The sequence below is a fragment of the Columba livia genome, chromosome 2 (assembly GCF_036013475.1).
Source record: "Columba livia isolate bColLiv1 breed racing homer chromosome 2, bColLiv1.pat.W.v2, whole genome shotgun sequence".
NCBI lineage: Eukaryota > Metazoa > Chordata > Aves > Columbiformes > Columbidae > Columba > Columba livia.
In genome coordinates, this window is record NC_088603.1 from 32,231,202 (window position 1) to 32,252,644 (window position 21,443).

Genomic DNA, 21,443 nt, shown 5'->3' on the forward strand with positions numbered 1-21,443 from the left:
TGTAAGACTCTGCCTTCTCACAGTGAGTCACTTCTCCAAGATCATGGTGCTAAAACCTGTCTGCCTGGGAAAGCACAACAGTATTCTTTTCCCAAATGTAGAAGGCTTGGGCTTGAAGCCTATTCCCTCTTGTTTTGAGTTCTGTTCTGCCCCTCTCATGAGCTACAGACTCTGTTGCTTCTTCTACCACAACCTTGTTCACTCTTGAGAACTGCTCTTTTTACTAGGGAAGTTGTCAGACACTTGAGAGAGCCCAGGTAAGATACCTGCATTCAGATTACAGCTCTGTATTTACCAAAGGAATAACACTGAGCTGCTCCTGTCACAGAAATGTTGAAGGATGTACCTGCCAGTGACAAGGATACCAGCAGAAAGTCTTGCACTGCTTAGTGCAGGGGTCTCAGACTCATTTTCACTGGGGGCCACATAAGCCTCGTGGTTGCTTTCAAAGGGCCGAATGTAATTTTAGGCCTGTATAAATGTAACTACTACTTTTAGACAGGCCTAAAATTACATTCGGCCCTTTGAAGGCAACCACGAGGCTGATGTGGCCTCCTGATGAAAATGAGTTTGACACCCCTGGCTCAGTGGATACTAGAGCTACACTCCGTAGACACTCCTCAGCCAGAGTATGTATCTGAATTGGAGGACTTAATCAGAGCCCTTCATGGAGCCTGCTACTGATGATTAAAGTCTTTCCCTAAATCCCATCCAAGAAGGTTGCCCAAAATCTCATTTATTTCCATGGAAGAATTGGCCTTTGAGACACCCTAAACTACTCAGCGCTCTCAGTACACTCCTGCCTGGCCAACAGCTCTTCCAGTCAGCTCTTCTAACAGTAGCCGACTGTTGATACCAAGTTTCTTTCAGCCTCACTAGCTGGCACCTTTCCCAGTAGTAGTTGGTCTTGCAGGACTGAAGATTCGGCAATAGAAGAGGCACATAAATATTGTGATTGCTTGGAGAGAAAAAAAAACCCAGTGTTTTAGTGGCTTCCTTGGTGCTCATGCTTGTGAAACCTGAATATTGATATATGCAGTGTATTAACCATTTTGAGGAGCCATCGAGTAATTTGTCTGCAGGGATTCTCAAGGATGTCAGAGTTGGCATTTTTGAAAGATGGGTTGGGATTTGTAAGATGTTTCTTTGATGCTCTTTCTTCATAGTCATTGCTTCTTCAGAGAACGTCTAATCTGTTTCAGCACCTCTTGGAGAAGCACTGCCTCAAAAGTGCTGAAAATTCTCATCAGCAACTATGCAATTAAAAACCAATAATCTGCAGCAGTAGGAAGTAAGGGAGTAAATTTGCTTTTGTCTGAGAACCATCCACATGGCAAGTGTGGGAATTTGCTATTTTCTAATATCAGTGTTAGGTGGTAGCTATCTTGGACTACAAGCGTCTGAGTTTCTGTACCTGTGAGATCAGCTTGTAATGATGAGTTTGGCCAATACACGGTTCTGCAGAGGGCTGTAATTTCAGATTATCCCTTTTATTACATACTATCAGCTAGGGCCCTTTTTCTCTATACCTTGAAGTTTGTTCAGCAAAATTTAACCTTGCGTAGTAGTTCTTTTAACAAAAAACTGAAAAGCTGGATAATTCAGCATTCTTGTTGCATTTGTATGGCCTTAGGTTGCAAGGTCTCTTAGTGAGCCATCAGCAATCTTATTTGATTCCAGTTCAGTCCCTTGAATTAACAGAGCTGGTTTTTGGTCATGATTTGTTTTCCTTTGGGTTTGATTCGCCATTGTACAAACCACCTAGCCTATCTGTAAGTTTTTCCAGCTGTCCAAGAGACAGAATTGTGTTCCAGAGAATATAATGTGGTATGTGATTAAGTGACATGCTCTCCCTGACTTCATCTCCAAGCCTGGAAGGTCAATATGGTTTCTTTCTTAAAAACTGTATTCTTCTTTTGTCCATACATGGCAATCGGTTCTCTTGGAGTATATGGACTGTTTTTTAAATTACAGAGTATTTAGCACTCCAAAATAGCATTTTTAACTGTTTTTCTTAATTTTTTGCATGTATGAATTCCTAGGGAATGACCAGTTTGTGGGTTTTTATATGTATTACAAACAAGATCACTTTGCTAAGTTTGTTGTGAGTAGACATGCTCTGGTATGTCTGTATATGTAGCCTCATGCAGAACATATGTATTCTATCAGAAGTTTATTGATTTGTCTTCTGTTTTTACTTTATATTCCAAATGTTTAAGTCTATTAAGTGTATTTTCTAAATGCCACTTAGCAGCAAATGCTTGTCCTGAAGTGGCAGAAGAGTATCATGTTGTTCTCTTAGTTGTCAGCCATGTCTTTGAGTCTTTTTAAAATTTTAAATAAGTGCTTTGTGTTCCTTTGAAGAGGTAACTATAGTGTATTCTTGATCAGCACAGGGATGTTTTTGCTATTGAGTAGCACTTTTTTGTATCTGTTAGAGAAAGTGCTCACGTTGTGGTGGTTCTCTAAAGATGCTTAATTTTATTTATTGCTACCAACACCTTTCACCTGGCTGTCCAGAAAGTAAAAATTTCACAGTTTGAGACCATCAACTGATCTTCTGTATATTCAGCTCCTATAGTTACTGTGCCTGGGTGCCTACTTCACTTTTGCAGATCCTGCCATTGCTGAAATGTGGATGTGCTCTCTGCTGAGAGCTCTGGTCTCTGCAACTGATTCAAAATTTAGGTTGGTGACAAACATAATTAATGAATTTAGAAAAATAAAAAAGCATGTAGTTTTCAAGTGCCAGAGCCTGTAAGACAAAATTCTGTGAGAAGAACTGATACTTAACCTCACATTGTAATCGGTATAGGTTCTGAGGATGTTTCCACTTTACATGGATCTAGCTCAGGTCATGACCTAATGCTTTGTTTGTGAGACGGAAGGTGATTTGTTATAGATAGCCTTTAAATAGGTGTTCTTCTAAAAATAATCCTTATAAATAATCTTTTCCTGTAGGAGATAATGGCTTTTCACAGCCAGATACCTATTATAACCCAGAGCAACTTCCTCCAGAGAATTCTTCCTTTATGGAAAGGAATTTCATCTGCAGGTTGCGATGCCTCCTGGATAATTCCTCTGGGTTCCTGGTGAGTATGGAGTTATGTGAAAACTTCCACACATGCTTGCAAGCTGGAAATCTGTGTTATACATACAGCAATTCACTTTATTTGTCAAGTGTCTGTAGATACTTGAGCTGCTTGAACCAGCACGTTTCAGTTAGTGATGCTAAATGACAAGTAAAGATTGTATTGCTGAGTTCCCCTTCAACATGGTGTTACATCCAGGTGCAAGTTCCCTCATTTTGCCTGGCTCAGTTTCCTCTCTGAAATATGAATAAGTATCTGCTTTTGCAAAGTACTGTGTGATCTGTAGATAAAAAAGCTATACGAATATTATTTTCTGTTGGATATCTTGAAATGCACTAAGTTATAACAACTAACAGAACTATGGTTTTCCCTTACTTAGGAAAGTCTGTGTCTTGTTCTTTTTAATAAACATTTTTTTTGTCAACACTGTAATTTTAAAAGAAATAATGTGAGTGTATCGCTCTCTAGGTGACTTCTTGCAAATAGAATTGTTTATAGGAGATTTCGCAGTTGTGCACACTTACATATTTTATACAAATGAATGACAGAAATGCAAGAGAAAGAATGTTATCTTACTTGTATGTAGAATACCATGTTCATTGGAATACTAGAAGATCCAGTTGGCATTTGCTATTATATGTTTGGGGTTTTTTTGACAAAACAACTTTCCAGTTCTTTTTCTCATGAGTTTATTAGTAGAACTCTAAGTGTCGTGCTCGGGGGTACAACAACAGTATTCTGTACTTATTAGCTAACTTCTGTGTATGCCATGGTACAAAACTTGAGTCTGATGGGTCTTAAAGTTTAAAAAATGTTTTACATCCTCACAGAAGTATCTGACTCTTAAATACTTCCAACATAAACCGGTTACTTTTTTCTTCTTCCTAAGGCTATGAATTTTCAAGGACGATTAAAGTTTCTCCATGGACAAAACAAGAAAGGGAAGGATGGTACTACTTTGTCTCCTCAGCTCGCTCTGTTTGCCGTAGCAACTCCCTTGCAGCCACCATCTATCCTTGAGATACGAACCAAAAACTTCATCTTCAGAACTAAACACAAACTGGATTTCACACCAACTGGCTGTGATGCAAAGTATGTGTAAATTCTTTCACGTAATGCTCATTTACTGTTGAGATAGGTTTCAAGTATGACTTCGAAAAATAAAGCTGGTTACTGTTTCAATCAATACTGGTGATCGTGTAGAAATTGTTACGATTTTTCTCTTCAGCCCTGCTAGTAAGGAAAGAGAAATGGAATTGTCATAATTATCAATGTATTTATTATTAATACTTCCTTGACAGAGCATATTGCTTTCTGACTCTCAATCATTAAAAACAAAACCAACCAAACAAAAACCGCCAGAATCACACAAAACAGAAGTTCCAGAAGACAGAATACTAATGAATTAGGGAAGAAGAAAAGTTTAGTGTTTAAATCTGCTTGGAGTTTGGTTTCTGAACTGATAGAACAAGTTTTTCATTTTGTTCTACATGATTATTTTCTCCTTCAGTTCAAGTATATATAAAGTATAAGCAAAATGTTATTTACTTCAAAATAAACAAATGAGGTCCTTTTTTATAGTAGAACTTTTACCCATTTCCAAACTATTATTTTTCCTGTATAAACTTGAAACACTATTGCTTTCCTATATTGACATAACTATGCATCAACATGGCAAGAAGCCCATAAAAATGCTTCTTTATTAAATTAAAAGCTTTGGGCTTACTTGTTTCCTTCTCTACTCCATCCTATTTTTGACTGATAGTGCTTAAAGCTTTCAGACTAATTTTCAGTAGAATCTTTCATGGATTTCCATGTCTGCTTAGAGAATAATGTAGAGTCAAATTACTTAGTTCTCTACCTACTGATAAATCGAAATATTTTGCTATGAACTGATGGACGTAAAAGTTAACAGAATATTAATGCAGGCTTTTTTTCCTCACTGTGATTTTTTTTTTCATTGTGCTTCACTTGAAGACTTCAGGTTTTGTCACATTTTACACTTTTGCGTATATTGTTCCCCATCTCTACTTTTTCCTCCTCCCTCCACCCCTCATCTTTGGATCTCCATTTCTTTGGTCCAAATCTTTTTTCAGTCTCTTTTTTGACTGCTTCATTCTGTCATGTATCTCATAGTGCTTACACAAATGCGTTAAGTTCTTAATCTACCTGACCTCTAGTAAAGTGCTCTAATGTTAGCTTCCACGGTCGAAATTGACTCTATTGCCTGTACTCCTCTGAGGTGTTTCTAAGAAAGCTTAAATGTAAACACAGGCGTCCCAAATGACTCAACAGCAAAAGTGATGTAGTTCTGAGATATGCCCTGCTTTCAAGTTTAAGCTACTAAAAATACTATTTTGGGGAAGAAGTTCTAGATAACTAAAGTTAAGCCCCTGCTGAATTTTACTTGTGAGCTTCTATAGATAAATGCGGTGAAACAGGGCTAAGGAAACAGCGTCTTTCATTGCAACAGACGGGAGCTGCCTGCTATAAGTGGATATGTTCAAAAGTATGGAATTCAGAGTCCAGCTGAACTGTAGACATACTCTTGTTTTAAACATCTAATAATTTTGTGAACCTGTTCCTAGTCACTGAAGGCAACTTGGGGGACTAGTAAAAACTTTGATTTATTAACTGTGTGTCAGGCTATCGCATACAATTGATATTGCAACAAAATATAGTTAGCATTGACGTCTGAAATGTTCTAGCCATAATTAACTTGCTTGGCATTTGTTCTGTGAGTTGATTCATCAGCAGTGTTGCAATTCTTTGTTTTTACCTTCCAGAGGAAAGATTGTCCTGGGATACACTGAAGCAGAGCTGTGTATGAGAGGAACAGGATACCAGTTCATTCATGCAGCTGATATGCTTTATTGTGCTGAAAATCATGTCCGAAGTAAGCTTTTTTCCCTGAGAAAGGCTGTAAAATCAAAGCATGGATTATAAGAATACTGAAAAAAAATACTGTGAAGTACTCATTTTTTATTTTTAAATAAAAAAGGTGGCCATTAACAAAAAGAACACCATTTCATGGGATCTTTCCATCCGTAGAGGAACTTATGCTGGATGAAGAAAATTTAATATTCCTGTCTAGACCTTTTTAGGTTATATATTCCTATTTCTGTCAAATCTTACTCTTCTCATTTCTTTCTCTACTCAACCCAACTTCTGCTATTTAAACAACTTCCTTTGGGTAAACGGACTATTTCAAAGACAGGAAATTAAATAAAGCAATTTCTTTTGATATCAGTGTAAGATATTTAACAGAAATTAAGCTCTGATTTAGTGTGTTAGTATCCTACATGTTTCTGGTTTTAATTCTTGGCAGCTTGATTTGGTTTAAGTAACAACTTAAGGAGAGAAGCATAACACTTAAAGCTATGGAAATAAGTATCAGCTATCTGATATGTAACTACTTAATGGACGATTTTAATTTTTTTGTTAGCTGTAGTGTTTGGAAGTTAGAAGAACACCTTCATGATATTCTGGCACTTATTTTCTGCTGACTGCTTTTGAAAAACTGTTTTTTCCTTTGTCCCCTTATGTACAGTCAAATAACCCCACCGTGGTAGGTTAGTTCTCAACCTATATTAAAGAAATATTCTGTTTCAGGTATAGCTCAATCACTGTTGCCTATCAGTGGTTTTGTTTGTTTGGTAAGGAATAAAAGAAAATACTTCTAGAATAGAATGGGTGAAATTTGGTTTGGAACTTAGTCTTAAAACTGGTTTTGTCCCATTTCTGATGTCAAGATAAAAAACCAAGTCTTTTAGCAAAAGATTTTTTTTGTTAGGTTTCTTAAGCTTTCCAAATATATATATATTTTTTTTTAATTTAATCTATCTGTCTAGTAATGCAGTGTTTTCAGTAATGTACAATGAAAATGCATTTTGTTTAACAAGCATTGCTAGTGAAGTGATAGTGGGGGTGAAAACTAGTTGATTTTGAAGTACTTCTGCATTAGCCAGTCAAACTGTGAAAGAATTGGATTCAGAGCTAATGTGCTTTCTAATTTTTTAAGTAACAGTCGCTTTTCAGATGTAAAAGAGACTTAGGCTTTTGTCATTTACATGTTCTAGTATTTATTAATTTCCATTGTTGCAGAAATAATGGTTGAAGATCCATATAGAATGTTGCAAATCTGTAGTGGATATCTTACAATTGCTTGGAGCTTTGGCTTTTATTTTGCCAGTAAATTAAAGCAGACATCTTAAACTGATTGATCATCCTGTTTCACTAGGAATACATTAGTGCCACACAGAAATGAGTGGCTGAGGATGTGAGATTTATAAAATTGCTTTACAAATGGGATTATTTTCATGACATGCAAGATTTTTCCTATTTTTACTCACTGGACAGTAAATGGTATGCTTACTCTTTTACTCTAGTGATGAAGACAGGTGAGAGTGGAATGACTGTATTTAGGCTTCTAACCAAAGAAAATCGATGGGCCTGGTTACAGGCAAATGCACGTCTTGTCTACAAAAATGGAAGACCAGATTACATCATTGCCACGCAAAGACCTCTTACGTAAGTCATCGTTGCATAAAGCAGTATACTTCAAAAACCAAAAACCTTTGACCTTGTCTATAGTCAGAAAGGAATTCTTTAAATAAGCCCCCTTTAAATCCTGAACTCCTAAAAGAAAACCTCTTTCAATTTGCTAACAAACATTGAAAAGAATTTTGATATTTCAGTACTTGCGTGGCATAGTCCTTTATGTGTAAAACTGTCGACATTTTGATTTCCTATAAAATAAAGAGCAGTGGTATAAGCACCAAGTTATTCCACCCAACCTCTTTTTAATTCATTATTCATGTTAGCAAAAAATAAGAAATCCAACTGCAGTTGTGCAGAAGAAACAACAGATAACATAAAGAAATTAAGTCCTTTATTGTGCTGAACCAAATGCTACATAATATGGAATTCAGCATTATTATACAGATTAAGTAATTTCTGCTAAAGAGTCTGTAAAATGGAGAAAAAGAGGTACTTCATTATTGAAGTATTCATTTATTTGCTGTGGCAAGAAAAACATAATGCATGGAATAAAGCCCACTTATTTTCATTTTAGCTCTTAATGCACAGAAAATGGTGTATGCTATCTAGATTTAATTACAAATATAATATGTAAGGTGGTATTACGGTCATAAGCTCCTTACTTCATAATCTGCCTCTTGGTTTGACTCAGCCAAGTTGAGCTGGAATAGCTAGGAATTTGAAAAATGCCTACAAATGGAATAGTTGGGGTTTTTTTCATATTAAGTCCAGGGAAACAAAATATTGCAGAAACTGTTTCATCCTTTAGTATTATGCTATGTATCTGGTTTATTTTCAGAGATGAAGAAGGGGCAGAACATCTACGGAAGCGTAACATGAAGTTGCCTTTCATGTTTGCCACTGGCGAGGCTGTGTTGTATGAGGTGTCTTTCCCTGTGTCGAGCCTTATGGATCCCTCTCAGATGAAGAATAAAAGCACGATGGGAAAAGGAACCAAAGCAACGCTACACAATGACTCTGTGGATCCAAACTCCCTCCTAGGTGCCATGTTAAGGCAAGACGAGTCTGTATACCTCTGCCCACCAGCATCACAGAAACTTTCCTTTGAGCGGAATTTCTTTGCAGACAGCAGGGATGAACTGGGTGGTGGTGGTAGCAGCAGCTGGACAGGTAATCTCCTGCCTGCTGGAAATCACAACGTTCTCAAGCAGGAGCTGGTGCAGTGTTCTCAGGACAGTACTATTCCGCTTCCTGAAGACAGTGCAGCACTCTTTCAGGATAACAAAACCAGTGATTTGTACAGCATCATGAAAAATCTGGGCATTGACTTTGAAGATCTAAAGTGTATTCAACAGGATGAGGAGTTTTTTAAAGCTGAATTGTCTGGTATGGATGATATTGGGGACATTGATATAACTGATGAAATCCTGACTTATGTTCAGGATTCCTTAAATAAATCTGACTTCTTATACTCAGGCTGTAACCAGCAGCAGCCCCTGGTCCAGAATGAAGGTTGCTTGGTACAGCAAGAGTTGGATCCACATCAACTTCATCAGCACCAGAAACACCTGGTGGAACAGCAACAGCAGCAGCAACAGCAGCAGCAGCTCTGTCAAAAGATGAAACACATGCAAGTCAATGGGATGTTCACAAACTGGAGCTCTGGCACCAGCATGCCTCTTAGCTGCTCGCAGCAGCAGCCCCAGCAATACGTATTCCCTGGCGTGCATGGCACTACCTCAGAGTTCTCCTACAAATCAGAAGTAAACACTTCCCCTTATGCATGTAGGCAAGAGTTTCTTCCTTACAAGCAACCCACAGCAACGGTGTCCCAGCTTTCTAATTTTGCTCAAATGGATTTCCCTGTAGCAAGTTTTGACAGATCAACCTACTCTGCTCCTTCCAACTTGGAGGATTTTTTCAGTTGTTTGCACCAAGTCCCTGAAAATCATGACTGTGAGATGAACTCCGAGTCGGTTATGTTAACTCCTCAAACATGCTATGCGGGCGCTGTTTCTATGTATCAGTGCATGCAAGAAGCACAGCCCAGCTGCGTGGATCAAATGCAGTATGATCCTATGATAGCAAGTCAACAAACCTTGTTGAACAAGGTAAGGTAAACAGCATTGTTGTATTGTTGCATTTTAAACCATGTTTTTATTGTTTTGGACGGCTACGCACTGAGTTTGGAACTGATGGGTTAGCAGTGTATGAATGTCCTTGTTTTCTTTGTTCATTAGAGTAAAGAGAGTTGCATTTGGTTGAGTTTTTATGTAAACGGATCCACTCCCTCATAGCTCTCTTTGGTAGTAATAAAGCAAGAATGAGTGACAGTGACTGAAACTAGTCTGCTGTACCTACCAGTAGTTTTCCCAGTAAGAGCAAAGGAAAAGGATATCGGTCAGGAGCTTGGAATTTGCTTATATACCTTTTTTAGAGGTGTAGAGTGATTTCAGTAGTATTGTCTAGCATGCTCATTTTCATGGAACATGTTGTAAGGATCCAGAAAAATATCCTCTCTTTAAAATGTTAGTGTCCTCTGACTGCTCAGATTCGTCAATGATTTTAGGATTACTTAAAGTGTCAGATTATAATATCACATAAATAGCATGAAATCTTATGAACTATTGCATTTTTACACATGATGATACTTTCAGAAGCATTTTTATATATTACCATAAGAGAAAGACAGCTTGCTCTTCAAGCTGGTGTCTAAATTGTCTGCTGAAGACAAAAGAGCAGGAAAAAAAATTATTAATAGTAGATAAGGTGAACCTTTTTCACATTGTTTTAAGGAGAATGCACAATAAAAACCGTAGAAGAGAGGAGCCTGGCTGTAGCACAGACTACAGTTTTAAGCACAGTTCTTCATAGGTAAAATTAACTTAGAAATAAAACAGTTCAAGTACTACAGCAGTTCCTGATTCTGAATAACCTCTGTTGAAATAGTTTAAGTTGTAACATTTATTTCTGCTAATGCTGCTCGAGTACAGAGCAGCAGTTCTTTTTATTTTTCTTTTACCTCAATGCTCTAAAGTACTGATCCTACAAATGCTTATGCACATGCATAAGCATTTACAGAATTAAAGTATTAATTGGCATTTAAACTACACAAGACAGAGGTGAGGAATGCAAGTAGAACATACCCTATTTTTCAGTATGCTTAATACAAGTACAAAACATAACATTTTAAAAACTATTTCACTAATGGAAAAAATATAATTGCAGAATTACAGAACTTTAGCTAAAATATATATAGCCCAGTTCAGCAAGATAAATAGCTTCTCCCTGAGTGCCCATGGGCTGAAGTAGCACAAGTGACTTTGGCGAACTGCAGTGTGCAAGTTTCCACAGTTCTTGGCTGCGTGTTGCCTGGCTATGGTCAGTGTTATGGGTCCTTCGTAGTACTTCATAACAGGCTTGCAAAACAGTTCTTGGGTCATCCAAGTTCGTCCCTATAGCAGTATAAAATTGTTCTTCTCACAAAACCTGTGCTGGTGTGGTACATCAGTTTTGAAAAGCTAGCACATAAGCAATTCCCTTTCTTTTTACTTATTGGTTTCAAATAAATTTATTTTGTAGATTTTGTTGTTATGCTGCCTTAGTGATTTTTGTTACGCCCCTTTTCTGTTATTTTCTTGGTCACTTCTTATCTACTTGTGAAATTCTAATGACTAAGACAGCATCTCTGAATGCAATGAATTAATAAGTCTATTGCTTGATATTCACTAGAACACTGTGCTGCAATAAAAATATTGCCTTTAGCTTGTTTGTCATAAGAAATGAACAAAGGCCACTTTGTGAAAAGTCATCCTTAAGTCATCGAGAGGCAAATTCAGCCCGTCTTGCCATGGTGTACTGATGCCCTGTAGATCTGGACTGCATTTGATTAAGCGGAAGCTTGGTCTGGAATCGATGTTACCCTTATGCATGTTGGCTCCTGCTTACCTCTGGAGAGATCTGTTGAACACTTGTCCAAATTAGCTTAAAAGAGGAGCACGCTTCTTGATGAGATAAGGAAGGATAATTCCCCCAACGCCTTTTGTAAAAGAGTGATCGTAGATAGCCAGTAGCTATTTCCAAGTCCTTGTGGATCCAAAACGATGTACGCCAGCTGGGTGCAGTGGGGGTGGGAAGAGACTGCTTGTTTGTTAGCCAAATAGCATTGACTTTTGCAGCCCATATTGCTATCTAGTGTTCACGTGAAACAAACCAACATCTCTTCTGTCAGACTGCACTCAGTTTTGACGTCTAGTCACGTCTACCGATTAACGTTTTCATAGATCGACAGCAAAGTGAGGCTCTATAAAACAAAGTTGTTATGTTGAGAAATGTTTTTATGTAGAAACTTTTTTTTTTTACCTAGAAATGTCATTGCTCCAGAGAAAGATAACCCAATATTTATATATGCTCATATTACAGAGATTATATTTGGCCTTGTATCAGAGGAAATAAGAACTTTAAAATATGTAAACCCATTGGAACTAGTAAGTCAGCAATGTATCTGCTGCACTTGAAGTAATCTTGTAAAATATCACCTGTACCAAAGCCATGATGGCAAATAATAGGCATTTCCTTATTATAAATAGGGAGAATGTATCACTGCTTATGACAATAAACTCAAGGTTGGATTTTATTGCTAATTGCTAACTTCAGTAAGGATGTAACTAATTAGATAGGATACTACTGTCTGAGCCTATGTTCATGCAGCCAAACCAAAGCAGGGCAGTCTGTGGCTGGATTTAGCACAAGGACATCCCTGTCTGGGGCTGGAGGCTGGAGAGAGGGCAGATGTTGCTACAAAAGCCATGATTGCTATCCTTTCCCCAGCCTTCTAACTCCCGTTGATTTTTGTGTGAACAGACATGGGGATTAGAAAGCCAGAAGGGTCTGTTGTGGTCATCTGCCTTGATCTTCTGTCTAACTTGTAATTGCAGTAGGACCATAACCAATGCAGTCTGAAAACACTTTCAGTGATGGAGAAGAGCAGAAAGGCCTCAAGTAATTTGATTGCTTGTTTAAAGTGAATAGGGAGAGACCTTGCTACTTACTAGATTGTGTGTTGGGAACTTTCTTAGAAATTTTAATGAGCTTGCTCTTCTTGTTCAGGGAGAATACTGAAATTATCTGCTTCTGTCAGAAGTAATCCTAGCTTATGTTGTTGTAGCTGTCTTTGAAAGTATGGCAACTTTGATTAAAAGCGTGACCCACATGGCTGTAGTCTTGTTAAAAACTTAGCAGAACCATGCACGATGAGTCAAGTTTCAATGTTTGCATAGAAGGAAAAAAAAAGTTTCCAAAACCCAGTGTATTTTGATAGATGAATGAATGTATAATACATATTTTCTAGGACAAACTTTGAATGGCTGAGTATTTATGACATAAACTACTCCCAAAGAGATGATGGAAATGTTTAAAACTTTTTTATTTTCTTTGCATGACCGAATGGAGTATTTTGTAGATAAAGTGACTTTTCCATAGCATGACAGGAAGCATTACATCAGATGGTTAAAATAATCCTATGAACAGTTATGTTGAGACTGATGAAAGCCATTCATTGCTCTTACTTGGCATTGTCAATATGAAGACTGTTAAAAAAGCCCACCCTGTGACAGCTTGGCCTGTGGACTGATTGCAGGATTCTTCAGCTTACGAGTAGAACTGCATGTGCATTCCTGGAAGAGCTGTAAATTCTGGATCGCATTGCAGACATGAAAATATGTAAATAGGTTGCTTTTAAAACGCAACATCTGGATGTGTAAATCAGGAGTGCTCAGTCAGACTGTGCTTTCTACAAATGGAAACTATATTATGCCTCAGATAATAGCAATGTTTCTTTACTTAACCAGAAGTAGCACTCCCACTGGCTTCAACATGGGGAAGTTTCAACGTTGATTCAGACCCTGCTTTAATGCAAATTAACTTCTCATCATTCATCATTTAAAAAAAAGTTTTAAAGCTATTCATTATATTTAAAGACAATTTCTTCCAATCTGTGTCTTTAGGAGGATTTTTCTTTAACTTATAAATAAATTGTTTTCACATACTAACCATTTATATTATCTTTTTGCCTCCCAGTTCCAAAATGGTTTCAATGGAGGAAACGTAAATGAAGCATATCCCTCTCAGTTAGATGTGATCAGTAATGCACAGACTGCTACACATCTTCAGCCTCTTCATCATCCGACAGAACCCAGATCCTTCTCAGATTTGGCATCTAGTGGATTTATGTGATTCAGATCTAGAGCTCCATCTGTGATTTTGTCTGGGCGTCAGGCTGCTCTGAGGAAAAGCTTGCTAAGACTGTCTTTGAGCATTGGACTTTTAACAGCTAAATTACATTTTGAGAATATGAGGTTGGTTGCACTATATACTGGTGGATATGTAATCCAAGACCTGGCTTTTTGAGTGACAGGTGGAACTAAAACTTCTGACTAAACTTGTGTGTGTGCTGTTTTCCATCAGATTGACTCTGTCATTGCAGTATGGATTACATATGTACTACAGACTATGTCATGCTATACAACATAAGATAAGGCAAATGGTTTTGTTATTTAGAAAATAATTGGGCACTTTACAAATAGCATCAATGGCACAAGGAAGATGATTTCACACGTGGATTATTTCCAGGCTTTATTTTTTAAAAATCTAGTAAAAAGCTCTGAATTCGTGAGAATCAAAAGCACTTAATTTTAATGCATACTAAGCTCTTTAATCACTTATTTTATATTTAAATTCTTTTGTTTTAAGTCTCCATTTCTAGCACTTTAATAGAAAGCTTAATACAAGGATATGATATGCAACTTCAGGTTTTCTATGAAACAGATCCCTTGCATTCCTCCTTTTCTTGTCAACCTTAAGTGCCTCACAATTTAGCTACCTTGTTTCTGATGGGAGCTTATTTTAGCAAAACTCACTATATAAATGTCATCCATATTATGCGAACTTTTATGTAACATCTACAGTGCTACTGGCTGTATCTTTTTTGTTCCCCTGAAGATAATTTGTTTAAAGTATGACTTAATTCTTTATCTGTGGATTTGTTACACTATTATCAGGAGTTATTAATGTTCTGAATCTAGTTCAGTTTTAGAGTTTTGGTTTATTCTATGCTGGTTTTCTGCTTTCTTCAGCTAAAACAGGGTATATTAAAAAAGCAGATTTTGCTGAGGGAAAGGAGCAGATCCTCAGGATTTGTTTTTGATTATTAATGTTAAAAAACCTGTGCCTTATCTTGTGTTAAAATGGTCATAATGTTCTTTAGAAATAATACAAGGCTGCTCTATGCAAGTACTTTCATTGAGATGAATATTGAAAAGGATTACATTTTTAAATAAGGGGGAAAGAAGTCTCAATAGCAGTTGGTATTAGCATTTACTTTGACTGCAGTTTTCAGTGTTCATAGTGGGGAAAGGGTCAGTTGTGGTTTAAAGTTTATCCCTAGCAAATTGCACTGCAAAGTACAGAGAGGTTATTCTTTTTATGTGTGTTGATCCATTTGAAAAGCCTTGTGCAAAATATGAAATTGGGGAAAGAAAACAGTCATTAGAGGAATTCTTGTAATAGGTTTTATTTTTAGGAAAAGGAAACTAAACAAAAACAAAGAAACAAACAAAAAACCACCACATCCACAAAAACATTCTGCAGCTTGGTTTTGTTTTTATCTGAGAGGATTGTTAGAATTGCAGACACCAATGTTTGGTGCAAAATAATAATCTACATGAAAAATACAGAAATGTGTATATGTTCAAAATATTTCATACTCTTGTGTGTTGTATAGTTCATATATAATAAAATGTCTTTGTAAAATATTTTAAACAAGTTAATTTTGAAGTGTTACATCATTATATGTTCAGAACAATTTTATTACATTTGTTATATATAATATAAAATGGCAATTTAGCCAGTTTGTTTAAAACAGGCAAAAGTAAATTGGCTTCCTCCAGATGGTTGTTAATATTGTTTAATACAAGGACAATCACTTAAAACTGAAATCCTTTCATTGCTGAAACATCCTTTCTTTCAAGAAGATACTATTTTCTTCTATTCTGTGTGATACGATATGCTAGGCCAAACTTTTAATTCAGTTAAAGCTTTTCAGATTAATAACTTCGACAGTTCTTTTAAGTGAAATCACCAGATGTGAAAGGGACATTAAGGAATAAATTACAATTCAGGAAAAGCCCATAAAGACATTGTGGGTTGTATTAAAATGTTGCTTTTTTTTTTTTTTTTGTTAACGTTTCAGATTTTGTTTTCACCACAAGACATCAGTAACAGGTTTAATTAGTTTCATTTGAATTAATTTGTGATTCTGTCTTTTAATTGAAGTCTTGTTTTGAGCCAATATCTGAAACGTCTTCCATATCCAGCTACTGTGTATCATATTTGCATTTGAACTTGAAAAACAGAAAAATGCTGTAAAACTAGAAGGTTCAAAGGGATAATGTATGTTTTACATCTTACAATCCAGTATATATACTGTTTATGAATTTAGTTAAACCAAATACGTGTTGTCCTATCACTAAGTGCCAAGGATGCAGTGCTACGGTTGTACTGCCCTACTTACTGTAAACAAGTTAGTTGTTTATATGCATATCAGCGTATTTTGTGCATTATCTTACGTGTACAACATTGACTGTATTAGTGCATTCTTGATCTGCACCAAACTGTACCTACAGTGCACAGATGTTTCTAAATTGGATCGCTATTAGCCTTTCAGGTCTGTTATAAGTAAGATTATAATCCAGTATTAGTCAGTATTACTATCCATTTTTGTACAAGTTTTCTTAGCTTGTTTTTCTTTCCAGTTCTTATCTCTCCTTTGCTATGCCTGTACATACCATGCAATACACCTCTTGTGTTCAGGTATGGTTTTGTAGCGCTCTTGCTCATCTCCAGTAAAGTTTGTAAGACATAATATATGGTAATAAAATAATCACTTGAATGTAGCTAAAATGTATATTCTTTTGCTGCAAAAATGTTTGATTTCAGCAGTATACAAAAAGATACGTTATCATATAGTTATTAATATCTTTTGAGAGCTCGTCATCTGATAGTTTACAAAACTATTGTTATTTACGTCACTGTGGACTTTGCACTTCTCTAAATATTAGATGCAAATACAATGTATATAATGTAGATCGGTGAAAAATTGTGTGTGTTTGTCTGTGGAATTAGTATTTTATACTGGCATGAAACCGTGTTTATTTATAAACCTTGTAAATAGTAAGCCCCAATTAGCAGTTGGAAGGCTTCTGTATTCATTGCTTAGTGACAGTAAATTGACAGTTCAACAATACTGAGGCAGGAATAGATTTCTGCATAGATGCTGCTAAAAATAAGCATTTTCTGTTTTGAGATTTGTAGCTGGCCATTGGTAACCTATTTACTGTTTGTTGCTATTTCATAAATAGTGATTTTAAGTTAAAAAACCAGTTCTTTTAGTTTATTTCTAATTACTGATTCCTGTGTGCTGTATTGGTTTTGCATGATAATCTTTTAAAATCAGTTGTACTGCTACATCAAATGTTTCACTGTAATCCCCTGTGCAGTTTACCAAACTTAAAATAGTTCTTTGGTTTAATGACATTGATGGACAAGAAATTAATTGGTTTCAACTACGCTATTGTCTTGTAATGTATTAAGACACATGTCTTATCCAGACTCAGCACTAGGTCATGAACTCCTTATGTATAATAGATCCTCTTGTTTACTTTTCTTGCATAGCAGAAAAAGACAAGCTAAGGTACGAGAGTAATTCAACAAGGCTGCAGATCTATTAAGTAACATCTAGAAATATTCAGGCAATAATACAAGCAACATAGTGCATCCTGTTTATAGTCTGTTGCATTTGTTAAAAAAATACCTTCAAGCCATGTATCGACCTGTACCCAGAAAAGTAAGACCTCACTGTCCAGTTTTGTTTGAAGGAGGGAAATACTTTCTTTTAGACTAAGCCATTTTCTTTGATTTATGGAATTCCACTTCTAATTCAACATGACAGTTAACAACCATGGTGGTACCTAACACTGTCAGAAGGAGGCTTTCCCAAATAGCTCTTTTGGAGATGCATTTTGCTAGTGAGGAACCACATTTCCCACTCATGCACTTAAACGGAGAACTGTTTTATTTTCAGGTGATTTTGTTCACCTGAGAACTGGTTTATTAAGTTAGATTAAAGTTACTATTGAGAATAAGAGCCTGATTCCACTTTGAACATTTTTATTCTGTCCATTTATTAAGTTGAAAAATTAGCTTCTTCCATTCCCCCTCTACCTCTGCATCCTTCCCTGCCAGCTGACACTTCCAGTGCTAAATAAGTCAACACTAGACCCAAACAGCTTTAGACATCTAGAATACAAGCTGACATCTAAAACTAGGAATTAAATTCCACCCATTATATGCTCTCCATGATCTGAACTTTTAATGATTGCTAGCATGGGCCACTGTTCACTTTTCCCACTTTCATTTCTGTTACCTCCAGTGAACAATATTCTTTGTTTACCGGGGGATCTGACCCAGGTGTCCAGAAAAACATCCATTATTCCTCTCAAGCAAGTGCTGATGCATTGATTTTTGTGGTGAGCCTACATTTTATAAATCCTCTTACCTCTTGAAGCTGATCTTCCTGACAAAAAGGACCGTAACAGTAAGGCCTCAGCAGCTAAGTGCATAATTTTAAAAGATTCAACCAAAGATGTGAAATTGAAGATGTGTTCAGTCCATGGGATAATGAGGCTTCTTCTTTAAAACCCAACCTTTCTAGTCAAGGTCCAGCAGGTGATGTTATTAGCATTAGACAAAGCTATATACAGTTTTGTTTCCAGAGTAGCCAGGCTTTGGGAAAGGGAGAGGTTCCTCAACACTGAAGTTACAGTGGTTTTAAAATTTATGCTGAAGCCAACAGGCTCTTCTCTTCTCTTGAATCCAGCCTGGCTGCAAATAATAGTATAAGCAGTATTCCGAAATTAATCACTTCATCAGATTCTAATCCTTCATACTGCATAATAATATTCAATGTAACAATTCCTCCTCTATTTACAGAATGACGAGGGAAAAGAGAAAAAATTTTGATCAAATTTTCTGCATTTTACTGGATATGAAGATGTTCCTCAACATGGAATAGTGGGCATCTGTTGGTAGGTGGTATGAGCCAGAGGAGCTTTACTCCTTCCTAATAAAAATAAGAGCTGAATTATAAACTATTGAGTTAGTTTTGAGAGAGAACTGCAGAAAGAGAAAGGATGGTCTCATCCTTAATATACTTAGAAGATGTCTGAGGCTATTTATATTCTTTTATAGTTTCTGAATCATCATCCATAGTTTTTTAAAGAGCAAAATTCAAATCTTCAGAGTCTCTACTCAACTACCAAGCATCTTCATTCTCCCATAACCACTCAGATCCTGGAAATGCTGAGCTACTTGGCTACCAAGCCCTCAAAGTTGCACACCAGGTGTTTTCTGCATTGCATGTAAGTGGTTACAGAACAAATTTGTCCAACAGAAAGCAGACTGAAAGTCTTCTGTCCAAATGAACTAATGGGCAAGAAAACACACAAGTTAGTTCCATGTTCTGCCTTCTTTGGAGTTGGGATGTGAATGAAATCAAGTGTCTCAAGCAGTTCACTGGATATCCTGAAATGAAACAAACTTGGAACAGACTTGCAGACTTGGAACAAACAGTTTGTGAATAACAGAGTGAGACTGCAAGGGATGTATCCTTTAGTCTAAGAGCTAGGACACACACTTAAGACAACTGGACTCTTCAGTAGGAGGTACTGGGTGCACAGGGTAGTCTGTGGCCCACCAATTAGGGAACTTACACTGCTCTTCAGCAGCATCTGTTTCATTCTCCTGAGGGGAGAAGAGTCATCAGTTCTGGATGGAGGTTTGAAGGTGAAAATCCAAAATCAAACCTGACCTGACCTTCCTACTTGATTTTACATTTGCAGTAGATGGAGGATCTCCAAAATATGCTACAGATGGTCTTATCAGAGAGGTTATTCCCTTTGATGTTAGCTGTCCATGCTACCATATATGTTTTTTAAAGCACATGTTCTCCAAGTTCTCATAATCATTACAATCATCAGCTTCTCTGAGACCTATCTTTACAAAAGCTGCAAATTGTAAGTTATAAATGGAACTGTAGTGAAGAGGAGAATTACTTTCTACCAGTAGAGTTTTAAATACAACTCTAAGAGCTGGTCAGGGCTTCACAGTAGTGCCAATCATTATAAAAAATAGAACAGGCTTTTGCTTGCAGAAGTCCCTAAAATTACTGCACAAAGTGGTGTAGCATTTGTGAGCCCATGGTGGGTGGTGGTAGCGTTGCTGTGTAACATGCACATGCATGCACGCAGAGCAGCCTGTGATCATGAAAGCACATGATCGTGTGCCAAATGATGGTTTAATTACACTGGCATCTAATCAAACCTTGAAAAGGTAATAAAAGCCTGTGACACCTCATTCAATATAAAGAAGAATCTGCGCTAAACTTCAGACCTAGTCTTACAATGAGCACAGAAACTTCTGTGTATTTAGCTTTATGGCCTAAGTCTATTTTCAGTCTGTCAATAGGACTTAATAAAATAAATAAAAGGAAATTCTCAGGCAAAGAAAAGTTCTGCTAACTTTATACTGCAATTTTAATATTGCTAGGTAAAAAAACAATTACAGGAACTTCAGAACAAGAATATTATTGTTAATTAGCAGAATTTTGGAAATGATCAGTTAGAAGATTGTAGATAAACCTCATTATCGTGCTTCTAAAGTCATGCTTTTTGCCTCATATATAGCTGTGTGAAGTCACATTCATCAAGTTGGTTTCATTCCCTCCTTGTTTTGCAAACATCTAAAATGAGTATTTAAAATGTTTCTTGCTATAAGATGAGAATGAGACAGGTATTTCTGATTCAGCTGTGACTTCAAACTTCTGGAAGTTCAAAGGGCTTTGAAGTCAGCAGGACAGTTGCTCTCTAATGATACAAGTTGGACAAAAGTGAAATATGTGGCAAAAAGATTCAAATCTGAGTGAATGAGCTACTGGAACATTTTTCAGTGCTTTTACTCACTTTTAAAAGTAGGGTATTTGTATATTATTGGGCACACTTCCATACCTACTCTCAGGAGTCATGTAAACCTTGTATAGAATCTGCTCCAATAGATACTGACAGAATAAGGCCAATTTAAGCTTCTCATTTAGATGCTATCAATGTTGTTTGTAGCCTCTGCTGCTTTCCACCAAGAACAGCTGGGTATCTTCTGCAGAAAGGGCCAAAGTATAGTATGAATGTCTGTTCAGATCACTTGGGCAGGTTGCTCCCACACAGCAAAGGCAGACAAGAAGTTCAGATAGCCTGTGGCAGTCTACATAGCAAGAATGGTCACTCCATGACTGGAGAAGTTGCTTGTTTCTTCAGGGAACCAAGTAGCCGGACTCCTGCTGCAGTGCTGAAGAGCAGCTGAGCTTGCTATAAGGACGTGCAGAGGAAAAATTGCTGCCAAAGCTGTTCACCTCTTCATAAGTACTGCAGGGAGAGCTGTATTGCTGTGTGCTGCTCACACTGCAGGGCCCAGAGCTAACTGTGAGCTCTCAGACCAAACTTGTCTGAGACAATTGTGGAGATATGGGTGACTCCCTTGTTTGCAATAGCCTCATGGTTCTAGTACAACCCTTCTGCCAGGGCTTGACTGGCAGCAGGAAGGACTGCATTCAAATGTTGAGCATCGCAACAAACGTACCAGTCAAGCTCCCACCCAGGAACTTGGAACAACTAATCTGAATTACTTGATGCTCAAAATGAGCTGACTCCCCTGCTTGTAAACACAGATGGCTTAACAGTTGTTATT

The 21,443-nt window shown here is 37.0% G+C and overlaps 1 protein-coding gene across 3 annotated transcripts in view; it reads left to right on the top strand.

Annotated features, from left to right (window-relative positions):
- The window catches only part of AHR (aryl hydrocarbon receptor), a 66,870-nt gene extending 49,841 nt beyond the window's left edge, over positions 1-17,029 (top strand). For all 3 annotated transcript variants that reach the window (XM_065051232.1, XM_065051230.1, XM_065051231.1), the window contains 6 exons: positions 2,962-3,092; positions 3,982-4,184; positions 5,879-5,988; positions 7,481-7,622; positions 8,431-9,703; positions 13,671-17,029. In XM_065051232.1, the coding sequence (XP_064907304.1) occupies positions 2,962-3,092; positions 3,982-4,184; positions 5,879-5,988; positions 7,481-7,622; positions 8,431-9,703; positions 13,671-13,826 (2,015 nt within the window). In that variant the 3' untranslated portion in view covers positions 13,827-17,029. The remainder of the gene's footprint in view (positions 1-2,961; positions 3,093-3,981; positions 4,185-5,878; positions 5,989-7,480; positions 7,623-8,430; positions 9,704-13,670) is intronic.
- Positions 17,030-21,443: the final 4,414 nt, after the last annotated feature.